The sequence below is a fragment of the Schistocerca gregaria genome, chromosome 8 (genome assembly GCF_023897955.1).
Source record: "Schistocerca gregaria isolate iqSchGreg1 chromosome 8, iqSchGreg1.2, whole genome shotgun sequence".
Taxonomy (NCBI): Eukaryota; Metazoa; Arthropoda; class Insecta; order Orthoptera; family Acrididae; genus Schistocerca; species Schistocerca gregaria.
In genome coordinates, this window is record NC_064927.1 from 373,029,602 (window position 1) to 373,042,243 (window position 12,642).

Genomic DNA, 12,642 nt, shown 5'->3' on the forward strand with positions numbered 1-12,642 from the left:
TTTTTTTTCGTTTACATTTTCGCAGTCGGATTTGCTACTCATTCTCGCAGACCGATTTAGTTCTTAACTGTAAATGTGAGGTTAGCTTATGCACGTATTTCTTTTCTGTGTAAGGATTTTTTTTTGAAATGCAACAACTTACATTCATAAAGAGACTACACATTCAGAAAGAGACAAACCAGGATTTCGTTTATTTATCAAGATAACTTTCAGCCGTACCACATCTCATCCTGATGACACCTCTCTAGATACTTACCTTTCGGAGATACAAATGGTGAAGTAGTTTATCCGTTAGAAGTAAGGTCAACTTATTAACATCTTAGAATACCGCATGCCATGAGGATGCTGGTTTTGCATCGCTGATGCCGTCGTTATCATTGCATTTTATGCGCTCAATCCGTTTTCCCAGCCGTAGGGTGACGTGGTGCCTTGAACTTCTATCTGATTCTCTGCCCTGGTTTAACGAGACTGCCTGAATGAAGGTGAGTCATTGGTCACCATAGTCATGACTTACCTTCTAAATGGGAGCGACGGTGGAGTCTGATTTCTGAATCAGGTGATTAATTGTCTAACACGCTAAAGCAAGGACCACAGAGCATCACTTATACGCAGAAAAATTAAAGATTGTTTTTACCAATTAGTCACGTAACTTTTGTATGGGTAAAGTTAAGTGCTTTCAGTATCGTACAACTTTTTTCTACCCGTCTCATTACTGAGTTTATGAAATATTACTAATGTAATTTACATCTGAAAATGCACATGTTTTGTTGCAGATGAAAACCAGCTGGCTGCGAATCCTGGTGGTGGTCTCGGTGTGTGCCTCACTTGCCAGCCACGTTGACGCAGCCAACCTGTTGGTTTTCTTCCCACTCCCAGCCAGAAGCCACTGGTTTGCTCTGAGGCCACTCATCGCAGAGCTTTCCAACAGAGGACACCACATCACATTAGTGATATCTGAAGTGGAGAAGGACCTGCCCGATAACTGGGAGATCATAAGAGTTCCAGTGATTCTTCCACCGACCGGTAAAGAAACTTACGAACATTTATAGCCATACGTCGAACTACGAGAATCAAATTTTCAAATTATATACAAGGTGTTCCAGATCAGGTGCTTTTCTCCGTGAGTCACAAGGTAATAAGTCAAAAGGCTATCTATTTGTGTAGGTAATCCTAAGGAGTGGTAGGCGACAGAAAAAATTGTTAGGACTGACCGCGGATTGAATCCCGAAATTTTTTGGGATGTCCTTCCATATCTTCACCCTCTTCTTATACACACCATAAAAAGTAAAATAAACACTTCTTGACAAGAAAAATAAATGAATCTATACTTGTAAAAGTAATAAACATTTCTAAGCTATTTGTGGGAAAAAGAATTACTCTGTTTAAAGAAAAAATTAAACGCTCTTCTCGGAAGAAGAAAGACTATGAAATCTCTGAAAATTACTTGCAAATTAAAATAGTATCCCAGACGATGATTCCAGTCTAGAAACTCCAACTTGAAATTTTTCAAATGTCGGAAAAAAGCGTTTTATTGTGCTGACATACAATGAATTACAGCAAAACACTGACGCAAAATTTAACCGTCATCAACCAATCCTTTAATTTATTTGTACTAATCAAAGCATTTAAGAATAGTAGGTGTCCATAAGAATGTAACTGTTTTTATGTAAGATAAATAGGTTTTAACTTCTTCTTAGAGAATATTTTCTATGTGCTAATGTTGATGTATTTTTTGAACTGGCTTTGGACATTAATTAGGGAGAGTAAACAGCAGAACTTCGACAACACCCCTTGAGTTAAACGTCACCCTAAATAAAAATTACAGGAAAGTGAACGTGTGATATTTATGTTAGTGATATGAATGATCTGCACAAATTTCTTGTAGATGACACTGTTAATCTAAAATTTTGCTAACTACACTTTATACATTATAAAATTACGACCGGAAATACAACTCACCTTACATCCTCCGCTTTCATAAAAATAAAAGACAATACAAACAATAATGTTCCCTCTACTGCCTTCTCATATTTCGTCTGCAAACAGACTGCGTTTTAAGTAATTTCCTTCGTAATTTCGCCAGATTTTCTCACCTGTATTTTACCATCAGGTGATTATGTTACTGGTTTACTAGGGAGTGCAAGCAGGCAGGTAGTTAGGAGCTGACTGTCCAAATCTGGCTTCTACATGACTTTTGAGGCTGCAGTGTTGCAATGGCAAAATGTCAGTAAACTCCTGTATGGCAATGTCCTTCATGCGGTGAGATAAAATGTCAAATGATCGACAAGCCAGGTAGCTTTTAGCTAGCGTCCGGCAAACATCTGCAACCTGGCGTCAAAACCTACTCGAGGTTTCCCAGGTTTATGGCAGTTCTTGTGACGATAGTTATTTCTCCCAATTCCAAATGATAATTGTTTTCTTAGATAATATTTTAAGTGAAACTGAAAAGATCAGTTTAATTTTAAATTTGTAGCAAGAGTAATGGCAGCCAGTAAAACAGCCCTAATGTACATGGGACAGATCTTCACCAGGAGATTGTTTCTAAGTTATCACCAGTCTGCGTGAGGATATTTTATTGCCACAAGATGTTTAGGAGTACGTTGGAATAATAGTTGATAAACTTGTTAAGAATTGCCTTAACGTCTCCTCTCCTTTGTAACTTGTTTCTATATGCCAGGTGGAAGCATATCTGTAAATTTTGCAGTCTGAATTGATATAAATCGACAACCTTAAATCTAAGGATTGGAAAGTTTGGTAGGTATTTTCTGTTCCGCTTCTTGCGTCTTCCCTGAGAAGCTATCGAGGCATGAGCTGTCGTCACGGCTTTTCTTCACCTTTCTCTTCGTATAAGTTTTCCATTTGTCTGAAGGAAGACATAGTCCGACAACACTGTATTTTAAAACAGTATTTTATTAATCCCCGTTAGTTTGAAGCGCTGGTTATTCTCAAGTGCAACTAAACTTATAACCATGCATCGGATTAGATAAAAGTTGCAATATAAATCCTATAAAACTACTAGATGTAGTGATTTCACAACCGCAGTGATTACCATACCAAATGTGTATACATTCTTCTCGTCCAGTAAAACTCACGTCCCATGCAGATGATTGTGCATAGCACAGTCGTCAAAGTGCATGATCTAACATATAAAATGCATGGGGTGATGGTGGTTGCTAGGTACCAATGAGAGGACAAACCTCAAGATGCATACCCACATATCACATCCATTCATAGCTGTTCATGGTACTGCCATATGTATACAAGTTGGTGTTGTGGTGGTCTTCAGTCTGAAGATTGGCTTGATGCAGATCTCCATGCTACTCTGTCGTGTGTTGTACAAGGCAAAAATTGCAAGTATTAGTAAAGAATGTACAGAGAAGGATCTTCCGATATACATGTTGAAATATATCTTTCGTTGTATACTAACATGGAAAATAGGAGTACATATCATAGTTATACTCGTATTTTCGATACGGTGTCTCACATAAGCAGCGTCAAAGAAAACAAATTATTCAGATTTCTGGACGTAATGCATAAACAGAACAATTTCTAAAATGCATATTCATTGCAATTGTAATAAGTGACATACGTAGTGCCACATCTCAATGTCTTTAGTATAAAACTAAGCGTTTGTGAATTCATAAAAGGAAAACTGAAAGGAACATTAAAGTACATGGTTGTGCCGAGCAGGAACATCGGTAATTAAGTGTGAGTAAAACAATGTTTTCTTAGACATCGTGAATCATAGATAGCATGCAACTACAGAAAACAACTGACACAAAATTGTGGCAGTAGAACGAGGGTAAAACGAATAACGCTAAGAGGCTTAGTAAGTAAGCAATGTTGTAGAATATACATATCACATGTGACACCAATACACAGGGTGTAAATTATAAGTTGACAAACCAGAATAATTCGAAAAATTAGCTTCACACGAAAAAAATGTAGAATCCAAAGTTGATTATTTTCGAGGGGGACATCTGCTGGTGTTAAAATTAGCCCACCACCCCAGCCCCATAGGGGTGGGGCGGAAGGCAACTTTAAAATTTCAAATAGGAACCCCCATTTTTATTGCAGAATCAGATTCTGCATAAAAAACTACGTACATTTTGTCTTAAACATTTGTTTCGATTGTTGGTAGTTGGTGCTGTAACTGAAGAAATTCCATGTTCTCATTTTTGCGTGGAAAATGTTTACCGATAAATAAAAAATGAGTTCACTCATTTGTAAGTAGGATGTTTGGTTTGTCAGTTAGCTAGTCAGATGATTTGTTTGATAATTAAAAGTTGTGTGGTCTCATGACCACGAAACAAACAAAACTTATCTGAATCTGCGGAAAAAATTAATATAATATTTGGGTCAACATTTGTAAAACTCTAATTCCTCTCTCTTAAACTCCACCCTATGGGGAGAGAGGGACAGTTCTAGTTTTAGCGAATCAAATGGTTGAAATGGCTCTGTGCACTATAAGATTTAACATCTGAGGTCATCGGTCCCCTAGAACTTAGAAGTACTCAAACCTGACTAACCTAAGGACATCACACACATCCATGCCCGAGGCAGGATTCGAACCTGCGACGTAGCGGCCACACGGTTCCAGACTGTAGAGCCTAGAACCGCTCGGCCACTCCGGCCGGCTTTTAGCGAATCAAAATTTGCAGAGTAAATAAGTAGTTTTTATTTTTCCGTAACCATTTTGCACGCAAAAATGAGAATATAGATTTTCTTGAATTACAGCGCCAACTACCAAGAATCAAAACAAATGCTTATGAAAAAATATACAAAGATTTTTCATGTAAAATCTGATTCTGCAATAAAAAATGGAGGTTCCCATTTGAAGTTTTAAAGTTGCCTCCCTCTGCAATATTAGCACCAGAAGATGTCCCCTTCGAAAATAATCAACTTTGGACTCTACACATTTTTTCGCGTGAAGCTTATTTTTCGAGCTATTCTGGTTTGTCAACTTACAATTTTCACTTTCAATGGTCAAATACAGTACACATGTCATTTGTGTGTGTGTGTGTGTGTGTGTGTGTGTGTGTGTGTGTGTGTATGTGTACTGCCCGTTACAAGTGTATCAAAAACTGTTTTATTAAATTCACTCGTAGTTTATAAAACTGTAAAAATATGAAATGAAACTCTCGCAGCATCACAAAATTATATACTGAGATGACAAAGTCATTGTATAGCGACAAGCACGTAAACAAATTGCGGTAGTATCGCCTACACAAGGTATAAAAGGGCAGTGCATTGGCGGGGTTGTCTTTTGTACACAGGTGATTCACGTGAAAAGGTTTCCGATGTGATTACGACCGCACGACGGGAATTAATAGACTTAAGACGCGGAATTATAGTTTGAGCCAGGCACATGAGACATTTCATTTCGGAAATCATTAGGGAATTCAATATTCCAACATTTACAGTGTAAAAAGTGTGCCGAAATTTCACGCATTGTCTTCAGTTAACGACCGAGAGCAGTGGAGTTTGCGTAAAGTTGTCAGTGCTAACAGACAAGCGACACTGCGTGACATAACAGCAGAAATCAATGTGGGACGTAGGACGAACGTATCCGTTAGGACAGTGCGGTGACGTTTGGCATTAATCGGCTATGGCAGCAGACGACCGATGCGAGTGCCTTTGCTAACATCGCGACATCGCCCGCGGCGCCCCTACTGGGCTCCTGATCATATCGGTTGGACTCTATAGACGATTGTAAAACTATGGCCTGATCAGATGGGTGCAGACTTAAGTTGGTAAGAGCTGGTGGCAGGGTTCAAGTGTGGTGCAGACCCCACGAAGCCATGGGCCCAAATTGTCAAAAGGCACTGTGCGAAATGGTGGTGGCTCCTTCATGGCGTGAGCTGTGTTTACATAGAATGGACTGGGTCTTCTCGCCAAACTGAAGCGATCATTGACTGGAAAAGGCTACTCGGACACGATTTGCAGCCATTTATGGACTTCACGTTACCGAACAGCGATGTAATTTTTATTGATGTCACTAGGCTACAGTCTTTGGCGATCGGTTTGAAGAACATTCTTGACAATTCGAGCGAATGATTTTCGCAATTATGGATGGCTATAGAGGCAACATGGCTCAGTATTTCTGGTAGGGACTTCCAAACACTTGTTGAGTCCATGCTACGTAAAGCTGCTGCACTATGGCGGGCAAAAGGAAGTCTGAGACGATATTAGGAGGTATGCTATGACCTTTTCCACCTCAGTGTATATTGCATTAGAAATTGTCCAACTGTGGAATAAATTCGAGTGAGGCGATGTATTCGTTCAACACAGTAGCAGATTGCTGGCATAAAAGTGAAAGATAAAGCAAAACGGGCGGGGTAATACTAGGAAACATAAAATAATATTTCGAACATTAAAGTACTCAGCAGGGAAGACTATCCAGACATAAAAAAGGGAGAAAAACACAGTCACGTACGTTTCTCACGTTACATTCGTTAGCCTTAAACGTGTTAACAGTGTAACGTAACACACTGTGAACAAAATGGAAAATACTAAACAATAATCCTACAAAATGCCCGGGTGTAAAACACAAGAGCGTTGGTGTGTGTTAAAGACACACGTGTTGTTCTCACGTCGCATTTTGGGTGTTCTCTCTCTCTCTCTCTCTCTCTCTCTCTCTCTCTCTTTCTCTCTCTCTCGGACCTTAAAAGTCACGTAAAGTTTTTCCTATGTAAAATTTATCGCATATACTACAATTAATTCTGAGTGTCCCTAATTGTGAAAATTATACGTATTTGTAGTGTGCTGTACGTTTTTCCCCCTAATAACATTCCGTCCGGAAGCCTATCTGAATATTAGTGCTCTTGATTATCGAATGAAGGCTTTCACGGCAGGTGTTGTCATCACTTAACATTTCTGGGCTGAGATGCCCTGGTCCGTACATCAGACTCTCCCCTGACGTTTCTCCTTCGACTGCAGAAGGCATCCTCCGAGGACAATCGGCGAACTGCAACAAGAGCACTAGTGAGCGCCGTATATATAGGCCATCTAGAGGGCGTTGCTGTCAATCACGTGACGTCGGCTGTGCTATGATCTCTGAGATTGCCAACTTTCTCAATTGAAACTAATCCACTGTCACGTTGTTGCTGCAATGTTGAGATCCATATCATATCAATACCTTCATCTTTTATATTAAAGTGTTTGGAAATCTTAGTGGCCTCTCTGTACATTTGCTGTGACGATCGTCTGACTAAACTTATTTCATGATCACCTCCCTGAAACACATGTCCCGCTACAGCCGATTTATCAAATACAGTACTTCTTCAGCACGTTACAGGGTACAATTTATTGTCTACTCTACACCTACATAATTATTCTGAAGTTCACAACTAATTGCCTGGAAGAGGGTTCATCGAACTAACTTTAAGCATGTACTTCTCTAGCTTTCCTCTCTGGATCAGAGCGCGGGAGAAACGAACACTTAAATCTTTCTGTGCGAGCTCTGATTTCTCTCATTTTATTATGGCAATAGTATCTCCTTATGTCTCTGGGCGCAAACAAAATATTTTCACACTCTGAAGAGAAAACTGATGATTGAAACATCAGAAGAAGGTCCTAACGCTGCGAAAAACGTGTTTCTTTAAGAGTTATAACTTTAATCCGTGTGTCGTATCCGTGGCACTCTCTTCCTTATGTCGCGACAATACAGAAGAGCTGGCCTTCTTTGAACTCTTTTCGATATCCTCCGTCAATCATATCTGATGTGGGTCCGACACCGCACAGCAGTACTCCAGAAGAGGGCGGAAAAGCGTAGTGTAAGCAGTCTCTTTAGTAGACTTGTTACGTTTTCTAAGTATTCTGCCAATAAAACACCATAACATCGATGTGACAGTTCCAATTTAAGTATTCGCAATTCTTATACCTACGTAATTTGGTGAATTCAAAGCCTTTAGATTTGAGTGATTTGTCGTGAAACTGAAATTTAGCACATCTTTTTAGTTCTCATGTGGATGCCTTCACACTTTTCATGATTTAGAGTCTATTGCCACTTTTTGCACCATACAGGTATGGTATGTAACTAATTCTGCAATTCGTTTTTATGCTCTGATGATTTTACGTGACGGTAAATGGCAGCAGCATCTGCAGACAATCTAAGTGGACTACTCAGATTGTGTCCTAAATCGTTTAGGTGGATGAGGGACAGCAGAGGGCCTATAACACTTCGTTGGGGAACGCCAGATATTACCTCGGTTTTACTCGATGACTTTAGGTCAACAGTTATGAACTGTGACCTTTCTGCCAGGAAATCACGAATCCAGTCACACAAATGAACGACACTCCACAGGCACGCAATTTAATTAGATGTCGCTTGTGTGGAACGGAAATCTAAAAACATGGAATCACTTGACATCCCATCTCGCAGCACTGATTACTTCGTAAGAATAAAGACCTGGTTAAGTATCCCAAGAATCATATTGTCTGAATTCGAGGTTGGCTACTCGTCAATATATCGTTTTCTTCGAGGTGGTTCATAATGTTCAATCACACTATTTGTTCCAAAATCATACTGCAGACCGCTCTTAGTGAAATGGGTCTCTATAATTCAGTAGATTACTCATATTTCCTTTCTTTGGTATTGGTGTGAGTTGTGCAAATTTCCAGTCTTTGCCCAAAGCAACTGTATATGAATGCTAAGTATGGTGCTATTTTATCAATATACTCCGAAAGAAACGTGCCTGGTTTACAATATGGACCGGAAGCCTTGCCTTTCGTAAGTGTCTGAAGCTGCTTCGTTACACCGAGGATATCTACATCTAAGTCACACAGTTGTGGGTGTTTTTGACTCAAATTATGGAATATTTACGTCGTGTTCTTTTGTGAAGGAATTTCGGGAAACCAGGTTTAGTAAATCTGCTTTAGCGGTACTGTCATCAATAACATGGCCATTGTTATCGCGCAGTGAAGGTACTGATTGCGTCTTGCCACTGGCGTACTTTACATGAAACCAGAATGTCTGTGAATTATCTGCCAGATTTCGAGACAGAATTTCGTTGTGGAAACTATCAGAAGGATCTCCACTTGAAGTTCGCGCTAAATTTCGAACTTTCGTAAAACTTCGCCAGTCTTTGGGACTTTGCGTTCTTATAAGGGGTTAGGACGTGAAACGGGCCGACTTCGAGGAGGAGAGGTACCACAGAACATTTAATTTGCACTGTCTATACTTTTACAAATAAATTCATAAAATTTTGTCAGCATGATCAGGAAGGATTCAGAATTTATACTCATAGCAGTGGAAGTTCAAACACATGACAAAATAATTTTTTTTACATGTGAAATTTCATGATTTTTTCACTTACTGTTGGCTGCATTTGTTGCTGTAGGTACACTTTTCTTCATAAGTAAGAGAGTTTCTTTGATGAATTTTGCACAGCTTACAAATCATACTTACAGGTATACGAAGCTCTAGAATTTATTTAATCTACGAAAAAATTAATGAACTGTTACATTTTATACTTCGTGTTTAGAGAAAATTTTAATTTTATAGTTAATTATCTCAATATTTATCACAGTTTTTAACAGATTTGGGAAATTCTAGAGTTTCATACACCTGTAAGTATGTTTTGTATGTTGTGCAAAATTCATTGAAGAAAATCTCTTACTTATGAAGAAAAGTATACCTACAGCAACAAATGCAGCCAATACTAAGTGAAAAAAATGATGAAATTTCACACGTACAAAAATTGTTTTACTATGTTTTTGAACTTCCACTGCTATGAGTGTGAATCCTGAATCCTTCCCGCTCATGCTAACATAATTTTATGAAATTATTTGTAAAAGTAGAGACAGTGCAAATTAAAATGTCCTGCGGTGCCTCTCCAGCTCCAAGGGGGCCCGTTTCACTCCTAACCCCCTTAAATTTGGCGCCTGTTGAAGAATGCGTTCCACGTGTTGCCTTCGTAGTTGGATGCAGTACTGCGCTCGTCTCTGGACTGACTTAGGAATGCATTTCGCAGAGCTTGACAATACTGCACGATTCACTTCTCCAGTTCTTTTACCATATCAACGCGAGTGCTATCCAAGAACTACGGTCAAGTGGTCTTGACGGCCAGAGTACTCTGCCTGCTCTACCTACACATGTTGGTATGTTTTGGCACATTAAATGTCGTCATACACCGGCAGCAAAGATTCGTTGCTGAAGGGGTACATTCTCAAGCCAACCTGATAGGTCCTGGCCGGCTGCGGTGGCCGAGCGGCTCTAGGCGCTTCAGTGTGGAACTGCGCGATTCCTACGGTTGCAGGTTCGAATACTGCCTAGGGCATGGATGTGTGTGATGTCCTTAGATTAGTTAGGTTTAAGGAATTCTAAATTCTAGGGGACTAACGACATCAGATGTTAAGTCCTGTAGTGCTCAGAGCCATTTGATCCATTTTTGATAGGTCCTGTGGCAGTAACCAAAGGTAACCAGGTCCACCAAGTTCTCTTGCATGAGTGTTGGGCCAATGAAACGAGCACATACTACCTTCAAACACACATTTAATTACACTGACGGGAAAAATCTCAACGCCAAGCAGAAGTCGTTAGGCGTTTTTCTGTATATGAAATATCTATTCTAAATCACTATATTCGAAGGAGTTTAATGTATTCCAACTTCTCCAGTAAGTTTGTGAGACATGTGAGCTGCAGTAATAGAGAGTATGTTGCTGAGTGCAATAACATTGCATGAAGGCATTTGTGCATTGTGAAACTTGTACCCATTCACATGATACTTTTTTTTTCTTTTTCAGATGGGAATCGAAATGCATTCCAGACACAAAGTGCCATGGTAAACGGTTGGGTGATATATACCTTCTTGAGCTACATGGGTTCAGAGATGTGTGAGAAATACTTGCAGCTTGAAGTCTTCCAAAATCTGATACACACAAAAGAAAGGAAATTCGACCTCCTTCTCATGGAATTCTTCATGAATGAATGCCTAATAGCCTACTCTCACAAATTCAGTGTTCCTGTGGTTGCTCTGTCTTCTTTTGGTGGATTTCCCATGACAACCGATGTAGTTGGCGACCCATATATGCCATCATATGTTCCTGATACTATGTTCGAGTATACGGACCAAATGACCTTCTGGCAACGATTAAAGAACGCTTTGTTAGTGACGTACGCAAGATTCATTTACAGTCATTGGTACTATCCGAAACTTGATAAAACCGTTCACAAATATTTCAATGATCCAACGATGCCAAGTGTGTCAACCCTGCTGACCAACACGTCTCTGGTGATCCTTCAGAGTCACGTCAGCTTCAGTTACCCTCGACCTCATGTTCCCAACGTGATTGAGACCGGAGGAATGCATATCCAAGAACCAAAGGCGCTACCAAAGGTAAGCTCATGTTTTTCCTAAGTATTAGAAGGATTAAACAGTTATCGGAATTGCCAGTACATTGTTTTAGAATAAACTATAAACAGTAACTGCTTGTAACTGAAGAACGGTCATAATCTATTCAAGATTTTCAATACAGTGTATTGTTTCAGAACATATGACCATTACTAATTACGAATATATGACAAAACCTCACGACGTCCAGTATCAGGAAAAACCTCGTTTTGATCCTCACTACTAAGAAAGCATCCATGGACAAAATACGAATGTTTATTATTCATTTGATACTGTAGCCTCAGATTAATTCTGTCTATGGACGTTTACTTCCGACTGACTTAGTGCCCGTTGCTTTGCTCGCGTTTACTGTGTGATCTGCACAGATATTTTTCGTTTTTCTTTAATCGAGTCCGCAGCTCGTGATCGTGCGGTAGCGTTCTCGCTTCCCGCGCCCGGGTTCCCGGGTTCGATTCCCGGCCTGGTTAGGGATTTTCTCTCCCTCTTGATGACTGGGTGCTGTGTGATGTCCTTAGGTTAGTTAGGTTTAAGTAGTTCTAAGTTATAGGGGACTGATGACCATAGATGTTAAATCCCATAGTGCTCAGAGCCATTTGAACCATTTTCTTTAATCGATTTTTTATGTTCTTCACAAATTGCAACACCATGTAAACTTTTTGCGCTAATTAAGGTTATCAAGGTCATTAAGTTTTGATCAAAAAGCTATTCTGATAGTTGGAGTCCAAGGTTCTTTTTAATCGTGTCTTTGCGTACTTCTGGTTGTATTCGCAGAAACTTTCACCCCTAACATATATTTCTTTATATTTAACCGAGAAGTGAAATACAAATTTTCAAAGATTTAGCCTTAACATTTTTTTAATGTATCGAAATATTTTCCTACAAATTTTCGTCCTCGGTTTCACGCCCATACGGGTTGTATTTTTTTTCTAGCAGAGAAGTCAAATACAAATTTTCATGCACGTAACCTTTAAATGCTTTCATAATAAAATAAATTAATAAAGCTTTCCATTCTTCATTTCACTCCCTTAGGAGGTTAAATTTCCAAAAACACTGAAACTCGTATTTTTTTCTAACTGAGATATCAAATACTAATTTTCCTAGACAGTTTGATAGATAGTTTTAAAAATTCTATATTAGTTCTGTAATAATTTTACCCCCATAGTGGTTGAAATCCCAAAAATTCTGGAACACTTATAATTTTAGATCGACCGAGAAACCAAATAGCAAAATTTCGTTGTTCTAGCTTCAAATTTGCCTAACAGTGACATATTGTCAAAATACTTTCATC

At 39.2% G+C, this 12,642-nt stretch overlaps 1 protein-coding gene across 1 annotated transcript in view; it reads left to right on the top strand.

Annotated features, from left to right (window-relative positions):
* Positions 1–476: 476 nt before the first annotated feature.
* LOC126285199 (uncharacterized) overlaps positions 477–12,642 on the top strand; it is a 120,875-nt gene continuing 108,709 nt past the window's right edge. Inside the window, exons 1-3 of the mRNA XM_049984505.1 lie at positions 477–482; positions 774–1,023; positions 10,747–11,339. Coding sequence (XP_049840462.1) covers positions 477–482; positions 774–1,023; positions 10,747–11,339 — 849 coding nt within the window. The remainder of the gene's footprint in view (positions 483–773; positions 1,024–10,746; positions 11,340–12,642) is intronic.